The sequence below is a fragment of the Oryza sativa genome, chromosome 9 (assembly GCF_034140825.1).
Source record: "Oryza sativa Japonica Group chromosome 9, ASM3414082v1".
Taxonomy (NCBI): Eukaryota; Viridiplantae; Streptophyta; class Magnoliopsida; order Poales; family Poaceae; genus Oryza; species Oryza sativa.
The window spans coordinates 23,920,085-23,941,475 of NC_089043.1; the positions used below are offsets into that span (position 1 = coordinate 23,920,085).

General features: G+C 42.5%; 3 protein-coding genes across 3 annotated transcripts; all 3 read right to left on the reverse strand.

Moving 5' to 3' along the window:
• Positions 1-63: 63 nt before the first annotated feature.
• LOC4347502 (uncharacterized) lies at positions 64-3,458 on the reverse strand. The gene is made up of 7 exons (XM_015756274.3): positions 3,111-3,458; positions 2,908-2,983; positions 2,440-2,468; positions 2,105-2,198; positions 1,882-1,971; positions 1,531-1,717; positions 64-888 (listed from the first exon to the last, which is right to left on the reverse strand). Exons 1-7 carry the CDS (start codon positions 3,398-3,400, stop codon positions 371-373), a joined length of 1,284 nt encoding a protein of 427 aa, XP_015611760.1. The 5' UTR covers positions 3,401-3,458; the 3' UTR covers positions 64-370.
• Positions 3,459-10,013: 6,555 nt separating this feature from the next.
• Positions 10,014-10,880, reverse strand: LOC9267854 (uncharacterized). The gene has a single exon (XM_015755530.3). It carries the CDS (start codon positions 10,827-10,829, stop codon positions 10,185-10,187), a length of 645 nt encoding a protein of 214 aa, XP_015611016.1. The 5' UTR covers positions 10,830-10,880; the 3' UTR covers positions 10,014-10,184.
• Positions 10,881-12,898: 2,018 nt separating this feature from the next.
• LOC4347503 (ubiquitin carboxyl-terminal hydrolase 2) lies at positions 12,899-18,574 on the reverse strand. Its single transcript, XM_015757010.3, has 3 exons — positions 18,386-18,574; positions 15,150-18,102; positions 12,899-13,708 (listed from the first exon to the last, which is right to left on the reverse strand). The coding sequence occupies exons 2-3, from the start codon at positions 18,074-18,076 to the stop codon at positions 13,468-13,470; spliced, it is 3,168 nt and encodes a 1,055-aa protein (XP_015612496.1). The 5' UTR covers positions 18,077-18,102; positions 18,386-18,574; the 3' UTR covers positions 12,899-13,467.
• Positions 18,575-21,391: the final 2,817 nt, after the last annotated feature.

The following is a 21,391-nucleotide window of genomic DNA, read 5'->3' on the forward strand; positions in this document are numbered from 1 at the left end:
TCGTTCCAGACTCCTGAATTTTCGAGTTCTTAAGGCCACTCCACAAACGTAATGCAGTCAGCGTCAAATCAAAGAATGAATGCATATTACATTGAACATCAGATGGGACGAACTAAAATTCATCTTTGTGCAAAATTACACCTGAAAAATGGATGACAAAATAATATTGCATCCCAGAATACAATGAAGGCTATACTAATGATTTAGCGAGATAAACCAAGCAACCTCCTAGATGCTACAGCAAAAGTTGCTTCAAAATTTAACCATATCTTGAGCTACACCGAGCCCTCTTTTGTATTGATTGTTCTTTTCATGTTAGAAAGCTGAGAAGTATTTCAGTGATCACTGGTCAGCTGCAGTGCAAAACAATCTAAAATATGGACTTGTCTGTATCCTCAGAAAATTTGCCATATAGATCTTCAGGTTCTGCAGTGGCGCGTGGAATCACCTCTAGTCTCTGCTTCTTAGTTAAAGTTGTTCCACTCGAACTAGCAGTGGCTTTCGGATTTCCTACTGCGATGAATGCAACTCTCTTCTTTGTCTCAGGCTTGACATATAGATCTTCAGGTTCTGCAGTGGCGCGTGGAATCACATCTAGTCTCTGCTTCTTAGTTAAAGTTGTTCCAATCGAACTAGCAGTGGCTTTCGGATTTCCAACTGCAATGAATGCAACTCTCTTCTTTGTCTCAGGCTTGACATCAGGGCATGGAGTTGAATGCACATGAGTAGCAACTGCATCTGAAAGAGAATTAGAATTGTTGTCATTCACCAATTGCCTCCTACTTTGAGAATCTTCATCACGATGGCAATGGGTTTTCTCTGGCTGGTTTGCTAAGGTGGCATCTGGTAGCTTCATGGGAGAGTTCAATCCTTCAGCATTTTCCATATCTGAAAAAAATGTCAGAAGCACTAGAATTATCTGAAACTTCCTTTTAAAGTTTGACGCTATCAAACCATAAATAAAAGTAGTGCCCTCTCATATTAAATACTCCCTCCATCCACAAAAGTTACACCTATTTCACATTTGAGTTTTTCCAAATAAGTTGTTCCTATTTGTAGTCTTTATGTATTCAAGACTTAAATGAAGAGATAAATTAAATGTTTTATTAGAACTTAAGGAGTCATCTAAATACTCATTTGTTGCATGTTTGCAACACTACTTGATTTTGTAACATCCAAGGTGATTTAATTTCCCCTTGGTCTTGGTGTCAAAAGTAATATGTGTAACTTTTGTGGATGGAGGGAGTACATAACTATTGGTAATGAAAACATTTTCATTTTATTCCATGAAGTAATCATTGCAATTGAAGAAATTTGCAAAACATACTAGCCAGCACCATATCACCTATCACAATCAAATTATCTGGTGGTAACGATACAACAATCAGAAGTTAAATGCCATACTAATATACATCATGATACCATGCAAAACAACATGCCATGGACATTTGTAAATATTCCAAGAATGCGACCAAGAAACCAAAGTATTAATAAATATATCATGAAGAACAGAAAATATTGCATCCCAACCTTCAGAAACTTGTCCAAGAGTTTCATACAGGACTGCTGATTCGGAAGCACATGACTTTTGATCCTCAGCTTGGGTTTTCTCACAGTTACCTTTTGTATTTTCATGCAAAACAAATTTATCTTTCACCCAAACACATTCCAGAAAAGTACGGGCATCATTGCTTGAGGGATAGTACTCTCTGAAAGCCTGTAGGGATTTTTTTTTTTAAAAAAAAAGGTGACATGAATGATTTATGTGGTGAATAAATATAGTTTTCTGCCAATCCAAACATGATTTGACGTAGTATAGTTTCATCATGCTTGACATTTGACAGTTATGCATGCAGAGTGCTACTCTGGAAGCAAACTCACCTGCGCTCCACCAATACTAATCTTAACAGATTGCTTCCTATCAATAAGATCAGAAGCCTTGTTGTAAACTGAGACAACATCAAGTAGCATCTGCACACAATATAGGGTCAGTGAAAAGAGGGAAAGAACCTTACTAGCCAACATATGCTTCCACTATATATATTTCCTACTATAACTATAGCAACACAGTCTTGGCTGTAGGTAATTCTGCAGCTGCTCTCACCTGTTGAACCAGAGCCCTCACTCTTGCTAGCAAAGCAAGAATCGCTGTGCAAAGATCAACAAAAAATGATCTTGCAAGTAAAAACGAGATCTGACTATACCGCAGGTTAAGGAACTATCGATTGTTACCAAAACAGGGAAATGAACATATCTATTTGAACTATATGAAAGTAAAAGAATGGGCAAAGATACTAGTACAAATATGAGGCACGCGTTGCACAAGACAAACCAGTTGTAAGTGTACAGTTTAATATATTATGCATCCAGTCAAAAAAAATATTTCTATGCACAAGAGAATACAAGGAACAAAGAAACAAAAAAAAAGGCAAAGGATACACTGCTCCCATCATAACAGGTTCAGCCATCTGCACATAACAGAGAAAATATAAGTTTCTCTTTGGGTAAAGCTATCATCAGCTAGAGCTGTCCAGAAGCATATCAAGAATGGTGAATATAGCATACAAAGCTTGTCACTTAATTTTCCGCATATACCATAGAGGAAATAAATGGATTTGCATATGACCTAAAATTTCCTTTAGGACTTTGAAATATGCAAGGACAATCACAATAATTTTCATTGGGCCGGTGAAGAGTGCCATCCTAAATAAGTTACAGATAATCACAATAATTTGCATCTATGTCATAATTAGCTGGATAGTAGCAGAAAAGAAAAAAAAATGTCAGTTGACATCACATTATTAAGTCCAAACTACCATTAGTGTTTCCAACTTCCAACTTCTCTAAACACTTAAGCTAAGTGTTGAATCCCAATGGGGTAAAAAAGAATAACAGTATAACACTCACCTCTGATAACAAGCGTGCGACACCCAAAAGCCTCTCATGGTGACAATGGTTTGCACCAGGCTTCTTCTTACTCTGCCTAAAGAAAAAAAACACAATCAAGCCATAATCCTAGAGCGGCTTCGTCTAATTCTACGCCTCGCTACGACAAAATTTTATCAGCGTTGATTCAAGTTCCAAGGGGGGGCATAGGAATGAAGCTTGACCTGTTGACGGCGAGGATGGTGTTGGCCGGCTTGCGGGAGGCGAGGACGGGGAAGACGGCGGTGAGGACGTCCCCGAGGCCGGCGGCGAGGAGCAGCCTCACGTCGCGCCTCACCTTGAGGAGGTACTGGAAGTAGGCGGCGCCGCGGTGCTGGTTCCGGTGCTTGTACACCAGCCGCTCCAGCACCCCGGCCTCCTGCTGCAGGCTCCGCAGCGCCCCCCGCAGCCGCCGCTCCTCCTCCTCCTCCTCCACCACCACCACCTTCCCTTCCCCTTCCTTCCGCTCCGCCATGGCGGCTCGCCGATGCGCCCTGCGAGCGAGAGCACGGCGGCGGCGGCGGCGGTCGTATATCCCGGTGGTTTTACTTGCGGCCCATATAGAAATTGGCAATGTTGAGATGGGCCTTGGTGGCCCATTGCTAGTTTGTTTTTTCACGTACTTCTTTTTCTGATTATGAATTTTGGATTTTTCATCTGTATGCTTTCCAATCTACTAAATCATACGTTTTGTGTAAAAAAACTATATAATTTTTTCCTTGAAATGTTTTTATGCAACAACTTTGAAAGAGAGAATTAATTCGTGGATACCCTTAAATAGTTATCAGAAAAGTCAGACTATCTATTAATCCATCAATTTCAGCTATCTCAAACGTTCAAAGCTGAATTTTTTAGAGACCGAACAAAACTCACTATGGCAATGCGCTGCTATTATCTTATACCGGTGTCACCACATTTTCACATTTTTTTCAGCACCGTTGCTCAAAGACATGGATTACATTTTTATATATAGGTTTTATAGAAAACTAGGAAAGTAGCCCGCGCATACGCGCAGACACCTTATTTAATGTTGCTTTAGTTTTTATTACAAATGTTAGGATGATATTGTTGAAATATTTTTTTGAGTCCATTTTAAACATATTTTGGTTAATAATAGGTTTGGACATTGGTTATGTTTTTCTTCTGATTATCCTTGCAACGTATAAACTCTATACTAAAATTATTTGAAACTGTACAACCAAGAAAAAATTGTGTCACAATGATGGAGTTGGTTCATATATATTTGTACTATATGTGATTCGTTTTTAGAATTTAGCATTTCAGTTTCCAAAATTTTACTAACATTTTTTATTGTGTGCTATAGATGACTTTATGGATTTATTATATATTAATGAAATTATTTTTCGTTAAAACGTAGCTAATAGACTACTTTATCTAATTAAAGATAGACTTATATTGCTTATACTCCCTTCGTCACATAATTTCGATGAGTCAAATTTTATCCCAAAACAAAAGAGGAATTTATATGTAACCGGGACAAAGTCATTTTTTTAAAGAATACTACCAAGATAATCTCCTAAGCACTATATTATTGTTTATATTTTGACAAATATCTATAGTGTAACGTCAAGTTTGTTACGCACATGTTACTTGATTATTTATTTGTTATCAAAACTATATAGCAAAGAAAAAACATACATAATGACCATAAATATCAAGATGGATTAAGGAGTTGTATTATATATAGCAAGATCATAGGCTGGAAATATTTTTGATAATTATTTTCACACCTATGTTGTATTTATTCTCTCACTTCTCAAATACCAATCAAATAGTCTTAAAAAATTCCAATTTTTTGTCAAATTAAAATTAAATCATATCTACTTAAAAACAACTAAATTATGTTATTTTTATTTTTATTTTCACATATGCAGATTTAAATTAGTGTTATATATTCCTCTAGTGGTATCTGACACCCTAAACTAAAATATGATGTAAAATTATTTAAAAATTATTATAACAGTCGGCTCCATGTATTGCGATGTATTTAGGACCATAGATATTAGTAGTTTATTTAATTACATAAATATAAATAATAAAGTAGATATGTAATTTTAAAATAATTTAAAATATAGAACATTTAAAGAACATTGATTGGATATATTATATTTGAATTATATATAGATCAAGTTCAGCTGTGTAAGTTGTTTATCTTTAAATTGTAGAAATATTATTTTAGAACACGTCGACCTTTTTTCCTAACTGTACACGTAGTACGTACATATGTTTTTTCCTTTATCATGATTTATTATAAGTATATATGTGCTTATGGTTTATTTTTCTTGTGGCGAACAGTAGTAAGTAATAATTACTTTATTTCTTTCTTCAATCATACGTACGTAAGAAGTATTTTTTTGCCCAGGTCCACAATAATATATTTGTCCTCATGTATATGGATATATGAGGAAGGTGTTACTTTTTTTTAATAATAGATCTAATCTAATGGTATAAAATATTGGAACCACCCATTTAAGTGAAAATGAATGAATTGATATACTGTGACGGACCGGAAGCGTATTGGATTCTACCCTTCAAATTTTATTAGCTATAGAATAGGATTATATAAGTAGGAGGGAGGGATGATTAGAGGAAGGAAGAAACATATACGTACTATGTATATATGTACTTGCAATGTGGGCTAGTGGGTGGGAGAGAGTATATGCACGTAACGTACGTACAGGTGTGACCATATGTACTTCTAATTTCTAATGTCTAGGTTGTTGTAAGATTAATTTAATCTAAGAGTTTATAATATTGGACCTACCAATTTAAGTTAAAATAAACGTTACATATGTTTTTTTCTCAAAATTTATATGATTTTCTCTAATTTATTAGAGGGTCACGTGATATGGTTTAGGAGCGATTATAGAAGTCCCATGTGGCCCAAAATTTATATGATTTTCTTTAATTTATTAGAGTGTCATGTGGCGTCTTAGGAATGATTATAGGAGTCCCACGTGGCAGCTTGAGAATGTTTGCTAGAAATTTAATGGACTTTTAGTATATAATAGATAGATAATAAATGGCTATATATATAATGGGTGTAAACTTTATTTTAAAATATTGCATTTCTAATTTAGGTATGTATATTTGGAAAGAGCGATATGATGATAAAATTTATATATGTCTGTAAAGACCTAGATTTAACGCTGGTGTGATATTTTAGTTATGAGCTTAGTAGCTAGTTGTCCGCGAATATAGACATAATAATTACCTTACATGGTTACAGTGTACTTATATTTTGCATTAACCCTTCTCCTCTTTACAAAGTACCAATCCAAAAATACGACATATATATGTATGCATTTATATTCCAAAGAAACTATATACAAGGGAAAAAAAGATACAAAAGGAAGGAGAGCGGCGTGTTTTTTTTTGTTGCGATACATACGTACATCATGTACGTACCTATGGGGAGGTGAGAGGCTGGTGGGACCATAGTTGTAGTTGCGGTTAGCTTTAAGACAAATCTAATATAACGGTTTATAATATTGGACCCACCAATTTTAATGAAAATCAATGTACGGATGTTTTGCTTTTTTTCTCAGATTTTCTAGGGTTTTCTCTAATTTATTAGAGCGCCATGTGGCAACTTGAGAGCGTTTGTAGGAAGTTTAATGGACTTTTAGTATATAATAGAAGATTTCTAGATTTAACGTGGTAATATTTACATTGATCTTGCGAAGTGAGTGTAGCTCAACTAGTTAGGTTCCTTGTGGTGGAACCAACCCACCCGGATTAAGTACTATAGTTAGATACGGCCGTGGTGACTTCATTAATCTCAAGATATATATTGACCTAATCTTCCGAAAATGTTTATAGGGGTAGGGCACGCGTTGTGAGCTTATGTGATTGTAACGTGTTTCTAAAAAAATATTTACATTGATCTTGAAACATAACAAACTGTGCTAGCATCTAAGAGGAGATCCCTGTTAGGTGCTAACCTGTAGAGCCTGCAACTGTTGCATAGCATAGCTGATGGCTACAGCGCATGTTACATGGAATCGCATGGACAAGCACGTTATCGAGCAGGACACTGGACGGAGGAGGCATGAGGCCCCTAAGCTGGCGTCCTCAGGGCTCAAGGACCTCAACTGAGGAATACTCGTTGATGGGAAGGCGAAAGGCTTCTTTTCTGATCCTACTTGGCTACTTTCTCTTTGTCTCCGTAGTCTCCCATCTCCTCCAACCTAAATGGATCTTGGAGCCCCATTGATTGGCCTAATAAGTCAAAACAAAAAGGCATAATTTGAATTTTTGAATTTGAATGTGAAGTTAATTTTAAGATATTTTCAACGTTATTTCTTTTTATCATTGTCTTTTAAGTAGTTACGAATAAATATATAATGATTTTACCTATAAATTAATTTTTATTCCCTAATAAGTCGTTTGGTTTATTAGGAAATATGGGCAACCAGTAAAGTTTTTTGTGTTAAGCTCTCGACGGATAAACAATACGCCCGTTATTATAAGCGTTGCATATATTTATCTATAAATTTAATCAGCACTAAAAATTGATTTAAGATAATACTAAAATGCCTTACAATATGTAACGGAGGGAGTACATGATCACGACGTATATCGTCTCCTCTGAAATTTGTGTATGGTGTCTGGACCATGCACAGTTCGCCATCCCAAGTTCGCAACCATGAGCTAAAGCTAGCTGCATTGTTAATTTTCTTTCTCATCGTACGTTTGGTTAACTAATCATCCGGCCGGCCTCTGACAAACATTCCTCCCAGTGCCAACCACAAAAAAAAAAACGGTCGATCCAATCCAAACAGTGGATGGATTGGAGTCCCATGCAATCAATCAATCAATGCATGTCCGATGAACACATCAAGAATTCAAGATACAGAGATCGACAGGCAGGCAAAGATTTATATATAGTCCTATTGTGGGGAGCCATGCTGAGGTGGCAATGGATAAAAATTGGGATCAGAAACTGTGCGACGCCACTGTTCATCTTCCTCTTCCTCGCAAGCTATCTCCATCGAAGCAGAGAATGCCAGATGGTGTGTGAATTTGTGATAGTGTGACTGCGTCCATGCAGACGGACGGGGCAGCTCAACCACCGCGATCTAGGACAGCATCAACCAACGGTGTTCACTGAATCACTGTCCTAAACTCCTAATTAAGCTTAGGTCATTGTGTCCCCTCATGAGGAGATCAATTATTGGCGACCAGAGCTAGCTACCCATGCCATGTTTTACAGAGACTGATTTGCGCTAAAATCTATCACAAGATATTTTTTTGTAAAGTTTGTAAAATATGCTTATTGGCCATCGCTCGCATGCAAATTTTAATGTTAGAATTTAATTTTAGAGTTGTTTTTGATAATTTTTCTCATCGTAGTTTATTTTTCAGCATTAATTTTTAAATAGCTAAGAACACATATATAAAAAGTTTACCTACATATTAGTTTTTTATGGTCTCACGGGTTACAATTAGTTGGAGACAAAACGATGATCGATGGGACTGTAATTCCAGAAGGAATTAAAGTATTAAGCAACAAGATCTGAGTGTACAATTATTCTCTCGATCCATTACAGGCGAAGTACCAGTACAGTGGTGGGTACCCCATTCCTGTAGGCTGTCACAAGTCATCAGCCACTGCATGAGCCCTACACGATTCCTGCTCGCTAAACGGCAATTCCACCCCAGCTAATGCGCTTTGTCTGAACCCTTGCAAATCTCCAAAAAGGTCCAGTTCTTCTCTCCTGCCATTTCAGCGAATTCAGCTAACCATTTCCCGGTCCCTAGCGCTTTGCATTGCATATTTGCATGCAGATGCAGGGCGTCGCCATCATTCCCGGTGTCGCCGCTCGCAAAGACAGGCTAACGGCGACGAATGCACGCAATCACAGGCTAGAGAGGGATAGATTTAGATTTAAGATTGGGGTGTTTTTTGCTCTGAAACTCTGAACCCGTGCTTCTGCATGATGGATTGATGGTAAAAGTTAGCTTACCCAACATGATATAATATATCCAATGTTACAAAGTACACTTTCAGTGCCCATTGCTTGCATGGTTGCATATGTTAGTGTGTGTTAGTGCCCCATTGGCTCAATCTAGTACTTAACTAACAAATATGGTAGTACAAGTGTGATTAAAGTGATTGGCACTGTAGTGCTGGCCTTGATAGCCTCAACACAAGTATACAAGATATCATATTCATATGCAATAAGCAATGATGTACGTATCCTCTACGTTTTCAGTTCAAGAGTGATTTTACGATCCTAAAGGTGCCACATTTTTAGTATCTCCTCTGAAACCATTTTATAGTACAGTAAATTTTTGTCAGTTCAGGGTTTAGCCGTTTAAGTGGACTGTCCGGAACTCCGGATCATGCAGAGGCCGTCAATTGGTGTGATCTTAGTCTGAAATAAATTAATTTGATCATTTCTTCAGGGAAGTCAACATCATCAGAACGAAGGTGTCAGGTTTGGAGTACCGTTGGTCAGATGGGCTCACGGTTCAACTCATCCCTATCTAATCTTCTCTCCTCCAGCCATGACATCACATGATCGCATCGTCTGAAAAAACAATTGATTTATTTTAACTAATGCGTTGATCTGAAACCGAGCAAACGGGTGGAGTTCAACGGTGACTGCGATGCACTGAAACCGAGCAACCTGTTATTTTCTCATTAAGATTTGCTTTCATAATATAAATCATTCTAATATTGTCCGTATTTATATAAATATTAATAAATCTAAAATAACTTACATTATAAAACAGAGTGGGTAGATTATATCTCGATTTTCATTAGCATTTTTTTTAAACTACTAAATAATATATTCCGTGTAAAAACTTTCTATATAGAAGTTGCTTTAAAAAAATCAAATACACTCATTTATCAAGTTTATAATAATTAAAATTTAATTAATTATGTGCTAATTACATGCGCCAACTTAATCTTCAATCACTCGCGTGGCTGCAAACGTAATTACTAATCAGCAGCAAAGCACTTGTGCCGGGATCTGCGGATCGTTGCTGCCATGGAGGAACAGAGGGTTATTCGATCGATCCAAGAATCGCGCGATTGGTTGTGTAGCACGGGTGGGTGATTGATGAACAGGTGATGCTCTGAGAATTCTTTGATATGATTTGCAGTTGCCAAGAAGCCAAGAAGTAGTAGAACCTTTTTTTTATCTACAAGTACATTACAGCAATGGTGTATTGGGTCGACGGAATTAATGGTGGCGGCGTCGTCGCCGGCGGCGGAGATGGTGACATCAGAAGAGGTTGAGGACGTCGTGGATGGCGGCGTTGCAGAGCGGGCAGCGGCCGCGGCCGACTCGGAGCTCGCGGGCGCAGGCGCGGCAGAAGGTGTGGCCGCAGGGGATGAACGCCGCGGCCTTGCCGCGCGCCATGCACACGCAGCACCGCCCTCCCACGCCGGCGGCGGCGCCGGCGAAGCCCTTGTTCGTGCCCGCCTCCGCCGCCGCCGCGTGGTCGTCCGCGACGCGCCTCCGGCTGGCGTCCCCGGCGGCGGCCGTCGTCCACTGCCGCTCCGCCTGCTCCAGCAGCGCCATCAGCGACACCCTCCCGCCCCGCGCTCCCCCCGCCGCCGCCGTCCTCGTCGACGTCGCGGGGCGGTGTCCCTCAAGGACGCCGGTGGGCGGGTGGTCGTGGCCATCGTCGTCGTCGACGCCGCGGATGACGTCGAGCAGCGTGCGTCGCCGCCCCGCCGCCACCACCACCGCGTCGGGCAGCGGCCGCGGCTGGCGGCGACCACCTTGCCCGCCGCCGTCGTCGTCGTCGTCGTCGTTGTCGCGGAGCTTGAGGAGGTCGCGGAGGTTGGACGACGCGGCCATCTGCTCGGCGAGCGTGACGCCTCGCCGCGTCCGCGTCGGCGGCGGCATCGCCCGCGCCTCCATTCTCTCCTCACTCACCTGGAGAAGGAGAAGGAGAAGCAGAAGCCTACGCCTATTTGGACACAGCTTCACGAGAAGAGCCTAAAAATACATAAGCATCTCGTTATCTCACTCGCATCAGCAGCGTCAGCGTGTTGTGTTGTGTTATCCTCTCTTGCAGATGGTCTCGCCGGTTTTACTCTTCTTCTTCTTCTTTTTTTTTTTTTTTTTGCGTGTGTGTGTCCGTTAGTGTGGACGTGGCGGATGGCCGATGATGCGGCTCTCGCGAGGGCCGCGCTGCGCGACCACCACATGGCGACCCACGGGCGCGGTGCGCGCGGGCGAGCGGCACGGGCGCCGGTCGGGGTGGGGTTACGACGATTTCGCCCCGTTTTTGCAGCGTCCGAAGCGTGATTTCGCGGACTCTGACCGTGTCCGGTGACGGAGCAACAAGCTCCTCCTAAAATCAGAAACTCTACCAAACAATTTAATTTTTTTAGATTACAATAAATTGTAGTCATAGAATTTAGAAAATAATTTAGAGTAAGGAGCGAATTTTTCAGGATTTAACGGTTTTGTGCTTTCAGTGGTAGGCAACGTACCCATCAACAGGAAGGCGCCTGTAGTAACTTCGTCAATCTCCAGAATGGATTTGCCGGCCTAGTATTCGATGATGCTCATAGGGATAGGATTTACGTGTGTGCATTTATAGAGGTGAGTGTTGCCGGCCTAGTCTTCAATGATGCTCATAAGGATAGGGTTTGCGTGCGTGTATTTATAGGGGTGAGTGTATGTGTTGTATTGTGTAATTCTTAAAAAAAAAACTCAAAAGGTGAAAAACTCGAGTTAGTTTAGCCGCGGCCACGCGAGCAAGACGATCTAGGCGATTTCGCCCCGTTTTTGCAGCGACCGGCGGGTGATTTCGCGGGGCGTGACCGTGACGGAACAACGGACGGACTAGTCGGCTACGAGCCGCGGTCCGACGAAGCGGCGGGCAGGTTTCCGAAGCCGTTTTTTCTGGTGGATTTTTCAGTGACCGGATTGTGATGGATGGATGGATGGATGGATGGTTGGCGTTGGTTGTTGGCGCGGGTCACCGAAGGAGGTAGAAATGCAGGAATTGGGCGCCGGGCGGCTGGGTGCTTTTGTCAAACGGACAAATCAAAGCGTTATTCTCTGGAAGCACAAGAAGTCCCAAGAAGACCATACTGTGTGAAGTCCCTTTGGATGTTTGGGAAAAATTGGAACGGTACTGAAGGCTTCATTGTTTTATTTTTAAGATCCGCACGCTATTATGCTTATAAGACAAAGCTTAAATTTTAAACTTAATTTTGAATTTTATTTTTAATCTTTTTATTATCGTAGTTTATATTTTTAGTCGCTAATGAAAAGCTTCGCTCACAAATAATTTTTATTAGCTAATAAGCTATTCGGATAAGCATATGAATAAGAGAAACAAATGGATTTAGAGACTATTGCGTATATTGAGTTGTATGTGTTGATCAGTTCATCCAAAAAACCTATATTGAGTTATACGAATCAATCAGTTCGATCTAAAGCTTAAGCTAATACAGGAAGGCTAAACGTGTCACCTTCGCTACTTAGATCTTACGATCCTACCCCCCCCCCCCCCCCCCCATCTTTTTTGTCCGAGACTATTCTTACGTTTTTGTGCTGGCAACAAGAGATGTGCTAAACCAGAAACCTGCAGGTTTTGTGTGCCAGTACGTAGTGAATCGCCATCAATCCGCACGCTATCTGCGGTGAGCTTTGCTTGGTCCAGTTGCATCCAAACAAGCTGTACGCGGCGTTGTTGAGTAGTCTGCTCACCATAGTTGGTTTCCAACGTAGCATCGGCACTAGCACACTAGCATTAGGATGGATCCAGATTGTAACCAAATTGTTTCTTAAAGAAAAAGGTTTGAGTGCAAAAGTAAAGTTAGAACTGGATGTGTTAACAATTATCATCTTGGTTTTTTGCTGGCTTGTGTGACCATCAGATATTCAGATATCAGTATCAGAAAGGGCAAAAAAGAAAAAAAACACTGCATTTCAACACAAGCTCCAGGGCAAACAACAGCACGAACACTACATTCTGATGAAACAGAAAAATTCTCAATAAAAGGAGCATTTTTTTCCATCCCAGATGACAGAGGTAAAAGTATGTAATTACCACTTTTAAATGGACCTAAGGCACGTTACAGTATACACCCCCATCACTCAAAATTTAGGGGTGGAGACTGGAGACATAATAATCAAAAAATATGTAGTACTAAGGTGAACATTGTTTGTTTGGTTGTAAAACAATATCTATGGGCTTCTCCACAGAGCCCTTGCCAAGATATGTATGAGCAGCTCGCCAATTCTGAACATTTGCACACCTCCAAAATATGCTTCAAAAGACAAAAAGGCTGTAGGCAGTATGAACAGATTAACTGCTCAAGTCCACTTGTGAAAAATCTCTTTGACTGAGTAGACAAATGGTAACAAGGCCAACTGGACTCAATCAAAGAAACAAAATGGACTTGATGGATAGTAATTAGTATGAAGACTAACTGAGCCTCTGATTTTCCAAAAAATGACGTTTCTTATCTATTGCTTGCCATTTGAACATGCCCTGATAGAGACTGATTGATGTTGCTGGATGGCAGACATAATTTTCTTAGTCTCCCACCCTTTCGTAAAACAGTATGTAAGCCTCGCAGTTAAGAACTTCCTCCAGAGAGGCTTCTCTGACTTGTGCATCACTTGCATAAAACCATGACTTGGAGCCGGTGCTCCTCTGCTGCCGACCCCCAATCTTGCCAGTTCTCACATATGCAACATAATGCCCAGCTGCCATGGTTCCCAAGTGCTCAACAACGCCAACGAGACGATAAGTTGTATTGTCATTCTCCTTAGACCTGCAGATTACAGAGAATAGGTGATGAGCAGATCAACTCTAAGGCTGCAGTATTCATAAATTACAAATTGAAGACACCAAGTTTAAGACCATTCAGTTGAAATATGCAACAACAAAAGGGCTCAATATCAAGTTAATAACATTGAAACCGAAAATACTGATATCTCGCGTGCAAATCAGATGTGATACATGCACATCTACAACGTTTCTTAGTTCAATTCAAGATTGGAAGCTGGAAGACATTTTTCCCCTATTCTTGTACAGATGGGAAGGCATACTGTTATATACACTTGAGAAGTCATCATGTGTAGATGGTACAAGCTATTAAAAGTAAATGCCTTTTCTTTGGGACATCTATGGGATGACTTTTAACACCAACTCTTGAAATTAAAGAACAGCTGAAAGATTGGATTGAACTTTCATCTACCTAATTTCGTGTGTAACCAGCAGAAGAGAGAGGGCAAGAGGAAACCAGGTCTTGTTTTCTGCTAATCACTACCATATGCCCATATCACTAGGCACTAGCTGGTTTAGGACTGTTCTTTTACAATCTTTTGGACTGGCCATCCTTTCTGAAAAATCATGGGCAAGAATGTACATGCACTGGGTTGTGTATACTATTGTACTACATGGTCAACATCTAGACATGATCCCAAAATTATGAAGCCGATGGGAAATTTCAGAACCATTGCTCAAGTCAAAGTGTTTCAATCAGCATATAAATGGTGAATAACAATTTGCTGCAGCTTCTAAAAGCTAACCAATTTGTATCCACATGATGTTGTTCTCTTTCAATAGATATAACTGATTATTTAGGAATTAGAAAGTTCAAAGAAGCAACCCATTTATTAATCATAGACATAGCATCCGTAAATACAAACACATTTCCAGGTAAACAAAAGAGACATATTGATCTGCTTACTACCTTGTAGTCTAAATCGTGTTGCACTGCTAAATTAACCCAGACCTCCAAATTCACATTGACTATGAAATGTTTTCAGGTATATTACTGTTTATACGACGATAAGGACATGGTGGAGTTGAATACGATAATGCAATGCACTCTCAATGTAACAAAAATCTGATCTACATTTCTTCTTAAAAAGCATGACAAATAGTGCAGCAATTTATCTTCTCAAACAACATTGGCCAATCGCTAGGGATGAGGAACCAAAATTACCTGGAAGCTAAACATTCGCTATCTATCCTAACTATGTGTCTACGACAATTTCCTTGCAGGAGTAATATCAGCTACATAGTTGAAAACCACTTGTGAGGTAATTTGTAGTGTAAATATTTAAATGTCAATGGCTATGCATGGACAGTGGGACCTCTTAGTAGCAAATGCGAATAGACTAATGGCAGATGGTCACAGCTAATCAGAAAGCTGACAGGTTGATAAAAAACATCAGTACTTCTAACTGAAAAAAAAAGTTCAATACCTTGGGTCCATGAATGGCCGCACATCAAGTGTCTCCTTAAAGTGCACATGCCCTTTCAATTTCTTGAACCGACCATGCGAGTCCTGACTGAATCTGTTCAAATTAATTGTCAATACAGGTGGCGCCTTGCTAATAAGGATCCTTCTCATTGCAGATCTGAAAACCTTTTTTCCATTCTCTTTCTGTTCATTTTGGTTATCTTGCCCTTGATGTGCCTTGCCAACCATCTTCATTCGCTTCCTTCTGCCATGATTCCGCGTGACAACATCTTCATTGTCTTTTTCACCTGGTAAGATTCTTTGCGTCTCAGATGGAAGGCTACTAGTAACAATTTCTTCAGCACCAACACCACATTCAGCTTCATTCTTATTGGTTGTGCTGCAAGAGGCAGATTCGTTGTCACAAGAACACTCTGGTGCAGTTGTTTCTTCAGAGGCTACATCCACATTATGTTCATCCTTATGCTGGGCAGAATCATGAGGTTGCTTACTCGAAGATGTATATTCCACTGCTGAGTTGTTCAAATCCCTAATCTCTCGACGATATGCTTTGCTGTCTGCCTGTTCAGTTGTGTCAACAAGTGACGAACCTGTTTTCAGTAAAGCAACTTTCCCATTTTCTGGAAAGTTAGCATCAACTGAGTTGTCAGCACCAACCAAAGAAGAATTTGCACAACCACCTTCTTTACTGTTCATATCACTATTTAAATTATCTGAGCAACCGTCAGTTGCCATAATCTGATCAATGCCCTCCTTTTCGGTGCAGTTAGCGATCAACTTATCACCGTCTTGTGTTTCATCACCACCTGCCATCATCTCCTCACCATCCTTTCTTTCATTGACACTAGTCGCCATCTCATCATCTTTGCCATCATTGGTGTTTGGGCATGCAATAGAGTCAGAGCAGAGCTCACAGTGCCATGGTTCAGAGAGCAACTCCGGTTCAGTAAACAAAGCCAAGCAGCCCTCAACTGATACGGGAGCATTACTATCATCCACCTCGTCTTCAGCACTGTTGCTACTCCAGGCCATCACATCAATATCTTCAACTGTACCTATTTCTTTCTTGACTTCAGAAGTAACTTCAGGCTCATTGAACATATCACCAAGACCAACATAGTCATCTTGATCCCCATCGCCAACAGATGCAGGTTGTGCATTATCTTCTGGCAAGGGAGAAACAGCTGGAGGAGCAACTGCATCTTCTGGTTTCTGTGAATTTTCTGTGGTTCCATCCATTTCATTGGCAGTGGAACCAAATTCTTTGTAAGGAAGCAAGATAACAGGCTGTGAAGATGTTGCATCATCAATAGGGTTTTCACCAGAGTGTTCAGAACCCAAGACCTGCTCTTTCGATAAGGCATCATCCTGTGGAAGAAATGGACCATAAGTAACACCCTTGTCTTCCCAGATCTGTCCCGCTTCAATAGAATCTGCAGAATCAAGAATCTCTGATTTTGCTTCATCTGCATCATCAATGTAATCCAACCAGCAAGTGCCATCCTCCACATTTGAAGTACCTGTTTGTTCTAGATTAGGCACAGAAGCACATGACTCACTGCATTCAGAAGGCTCAGGCTCTTTCTCACTGACAACCTGTCCTGACTCTGAACCAGGAATCAGGGAATTATTGCCTTCAGCAACTGTTTGAATCTTTTCTTTGTTGCTCACCTCTATTGTAGGAGTCACTCGGGTCGAAATCTTCCCATATCTCCGATTTTTATTCCTATCTCTTAGGGATTGTTTGTTCCTCTTTGCTGGTGGTGATGACACACTCTTGGCTGGAGGCCTCCTGGATGGAACTGGTAGTGACAGATCAAGGAATTGGTCATGTTTAACAGAACTGTGTGTGCATTCTGTGCTGGACACTGTACTAGACAGCTGACCCCCAAAGATGGAATCGACAATTGTAGGAATGGTTGCACTTGAAGCTTCATCCGCTAGCTTCCGTGCTTCATTTTCCTCCGTGTGCAGACCATCAAGAAAACAGCGGAGTAATTCATGGCTGTCCTGCATCTGGAAGCCCCTGAACTGCGGGTACTTTGAGCAAATATTTGAGAAGAGATTCTTTGGACTCAGCGCACCTCCTACATCATTTGAAGCACTTGTCTCCATGAAGAGTTTCTTCAATGACATCAAAAGAGCCCCCGTTGGAACATCTGGTCCCAACATCTTACTGCGCAACCTATCAAGCGCGAGGAGGCTCTGCATCACTGCATTGAAGAAGCATGTGTTCCCAAGATTTGGCAGCCCTCTGATTACACTACCATGAGAGTTAACCAAACCTAGATCTCTGTCAGCTGCACCAGCCACCTCTGTTGGCACTGCGGCAACTGTCTCTATTCTAGGCATCTCGATCGACACCTCCTTCTCACACGACAAACAAAACGCAACAGTCGGATCATCAAACCGTGCAGCCCACCAATGCCGGTCCTGCTTGGCATGCCTTCGGGCATGGCCGTACGGCTTGGTCACATCAACCTCACCCCCGCAGAAATGCCGACCGCAGTCCAAGCACACCCACATGTCACTCTTCTCCACCTTCGCCTTGGCCGCGGAACCTTTCGTTCCACCTCCTTTCTTCTTCTGCTGCTGCTTACCCCCTTTCTCCTTGCCACCCCCTTTCTTCCTAGGGGCATCATCCCGGCAATGCTCGCACGACGCGAAATGCTTGGACGTCATGATCTCCAAGAGGACCTTGTCCAAGCGGGCGCTGTCGCCGCCGTAGTGTCCGCACTGCTCCCTGCCGCTGGCCGACGCGGCAGCAGCAGCAGCAGCAGCAGCTTCCTCCGTCGAATTCCCCGAGTCCTGCGCCGCCGCCGCCGCCGCATCCCCAGATCCAGCATCAGAGGGCGCCGCTGCCGTCGGCTCCTGTTGTTGCTGTGCTTTCCTCGGATTCTTGGCCTTCGCCTTCACCCTCTTCCCCATCGCTTCCGATGCCGAGACGCAAGAATCTGAAATGTAATCCATATCGTGAGTATCTCAAGAAACCCTAGAGAAACAAAACCCAATCACGAACTACACGAGCAAATCTTGTCAAGCTTAAGGGGGAAAAAAAACCCACGACCGCGCAGAAACTCCGGGCACGAACCGTGTACAAACCCTACACCAACAGAAATCCCCTTCCGAATCGGAGAGATCAAGACTAAGCAAGAAACCAAGCCGGACAACCAGTGTCAAGAACCCAAACAGAAAAGAAAGAAAGAAAGAAAGAAAAAAAAGAATGGCGAGCTTTACCGGAAGGGTGGAGGCCGAGGCTGGGAGTTGGGCGCCGGTCGGCAAGAGAGCAGGCTCAGCTTTGGCGGCGGCGGCGCCGCCGTGCAGGAGGACGGCGCGGCGGTGAGGCGGCCGGGGTGGCAGAGGGTGGAGGTCGGGGAGAGTGGGGGAGGAAAAAAAATAAGTTTTTATTTTTATTTTATTTTATCCGGCAGCCGCTGCCAATGAGATGGGGAGATGAAGGGGAGCACGAGACGTAACAGGGCCTGGTCAATTTGGGCTGGGCTGGGTTGGGTTGGGCCGTTTGGGCTGTTCGATTCAGTAACAGGGCCTGATTAATTTGGGTTGGGTAAATGGGTTGGTTGGACAGTTTGGGCCGTTCAATTTCGTACTACCTCCATCCCAAAATATAAATATTTTTAGATTAGTACGATACTAATAAAGTAGATGGAAATGTTTGATAAATGTTGTGATTGATTGATAAAAGATAGTATGTGAAAAAATGAGATGGAGAATATTTGTTATCAGTCGAGAGGAGGGGTAGGTGGAGAAATTGTTTCGATTCGAAACAAAGTATGTGCTAGAAACAATTTCGTTTTGGAACGAGGAAGTACCATGGTAGCACGACATTATTACATGTGTATCTCTTACACCGTCTTCTTTATTCATGGCTTTTGAACTAAATATTTTTGGGCTAAAATCATAAATTGTTTGATGGCATTTAAACATGAGCTTATTTGAAGTTGATGTGACCATGGCTACCACGGATGTAACCATTACTCACATCATGGATGAACAAGAAGATATCGAGATCAAGTCCTCCCAGTGCTGGAATCCGATTCGGCCACCTACTACACTGCTGACTTCAAACGGCCGCCGAATCTGCATACGACCTCCGTTTTCAGCCCGTGAGTACTTGATGGAAAGCTCTCGGAGCCCTCTTTCCAACGGATCCAGCTTCTTCTCCGAATTCCATCTCGTGTGGCCGGAATCACAGGAACAAGGTGCTGCGTCACCTATAATGGGCCTGTGGGCTTGTAACTTCATTTGGGACCCCGGCCCAGGTGGGGCCCATGTGGGGTGCGGCCCAAGCTGGTGGAGCACGACCCTAGGACCCTCTTGGTCGTCCTCCCACCTCCTTAAATAGCTAGGTACCCCTTAAGGGTTTCTCGGGTTTTGATAGATTAAAGTTTAGCCATTGCTACTTGCTTGCAGCGCGCGTGTCGGCTAGACCGTCCGTCCGCTTGTTCTTCGGAACCCCAACTTATCATTTGTATTAAATTCCTATTTGCAATATCAGATTGCTTTTATCTTGTTCTTGCTTGTTTCTTCGATTTGCTTGCAGAAATAGGGTTGTTCTGCACCGGCAATGTCGGTGACATGGGACCGGGAGTATCATGACTTAGAGACTTGAGGCAGACACGATCACCCACGTGGCCTAACCCCCTCGGGGGAGGGTCGGGCCCGAGGGTGATACGGCCGCCCTTCTCTTTGTCTCCCCGAGGAGTCGGACCGCTCCCGTCTCGGCCCCGAGGGCCGAGGCGCCCCGACCCCTTGTGGGTTTTGCGCCGCGTATATGGGGTAGGTGAGCATAGCGGGGCTCACCTAACCACATTTATTGCGGTTTGGACGAGCGCGTCACGCCGCATGTAACGCAGTGCAGCGCGCTCGTTTATCCGGTCTGTGACCAGTCACAGACCGATCAGATCGTGGGTTAGGTGGAGACAGGCGGTCTGACGCACGCCTCGCCCCATCCCATCAGGATGAGAGCCTCCAAGCACTCGTCCCTAGCCGGAGCCGGCGTGTTACCTCCTGGAGATGGCACGTTGGTCCCGGTCAGATATATACCAGGCTTCATCCTAACCATTACAAGCAAGACATTGTATGAAGAGGGGCGAACATGCAGATTGTTAAACTGACACGTGGTGGACAAGAATGACCGATTTGTGACCGGTCTGACAATGGTCATGTCGTCAGCAGACAGCTATGTTCCCACGTCGCGCCTGCTTCCGGCGGAAGTGGAGGTAGGTATGGGCCGTCCCATCAGAAGGTCATTCGGACGGCAGCCATACAAATCTCCGTCCATTAATGAAGAGAAGTCAAGTTGGAGGGAAGAGAGGATGAGTCCCCACACAAAAGAAAGAGAGGGAGAGATGGTGCATGTGGTATCCCCTTGAGATATAAAAGGAGGACCTTGCCCACTTAGAGAGGAGGGGAAACGATCCCAGAACGATCGGGGGCTGGCTCGCACTTTGTAGCTTCTTCATACACAGATCCACCAAAACACAGGAGTAGGGTATTACGCTTCTCAGCGGCCCGAACCTGTATACATCGCCCGTGTCTTGTGTGTTTCCACTCTCGTGAACTTTCCACAGGCTAGGAGCTTAGAACCTCACCCAGGGCCCCCGGCCGAACCGGCAAAGGGAGGCCTGCGCGGTCTCCCGGTGAGGAGCCCCCACGCTCCGTCAGGCAAGATCAACAACCCACGGAGAGGTGTATCGATCGCTAAGGCGCAACACAACGTCTCGTACGGTTGTAGTCGGATCGTCAACGTTTATCCCAAATCGTAGTTATCACAACTCACCGAAAGATCGGGCCAACAACAGCCTTGAATGTCGAGAGGAACTCAGGGTTCATCAGAAGTAGTTGACGAGAATCAAAGAAAGTTGCTACTGATTACATGAAATTTAGACTTGAGCATGGGCCAAAGCAGGTGGGAGAAGAGCCTGGTCCATCCACGCATGGACCAAGGTTCCACATTAAAAGTGCCCCTTAGGTCATATTTGACACAAATATATATCTCAGATCTATGGTAGATTTTAATTTGTATGTTAAATTATATTGGTTTAACATTTTAATTTTTATCTAAAATGAGAACAAAATTATTTATCTAAATGTTATCAAAGTAACCGTAGATCTAGATCTATGAATTTGTAGAACTAGAAATGCCTAGCTCCAAAATATCTTAGGTACATAGTTGTGCCAAAGAGAACCTTAATGGCCATTCTGCTACAAACTATCATGCTA

What these genes read in the sequence shown, in the direction of transcription:
- LOC4347502 (XM_015756274.3), bottom strand. Translation starts at nt 3,400, where the DNA reads ATGGCGGAGCGGAAGGAAGGGGAAGGGAAGGTGGTGGTGGTGGAGGAG. An exon ending in ACCATCCTCGCCGTCAACAG is followed by an intron (nt 2,984 to 3,110) that starts GTCAAGCTTCAT and finishes TTTTTTCTTTAG; the next exon opens with GCAGAGTAAGAAGAAGCCTG. An exon ending in TTAGTATTGGTGGAGCGCAG is followed by an intron (nt 1,718 to 1,881) that starts GTGAGTTTGCTT and finishes AAATCCCTACAG; the next exon opens with GCTTTCAGAGAGTACTATCC.
- LOC9267854 (XM_015755530.3), bottom strand. Translation starts at nt 10,829, where the DNA reads ATGGAGGCGCGGGCGATGCCGCCGCCGACGCGGACGCGGCGAGGCGTC.
- LOC4347503 (XM_015757010.3), bottom strand. Translation starts at nt 18,076, where the DNA reads ATGGGGAAGAGGGTGAAGGCGAAGGCCAAGAATCCGAGGAAAGCACAG. An exon ending in CGGCCATTCATGGACCCAAG is followed by an intron (nt 13,709 to 15,149) that starts GTATTGAACTTT and finishes TGTAATCTGCAG; the next exon opens with GTCTAAGGAGAATGACAATA.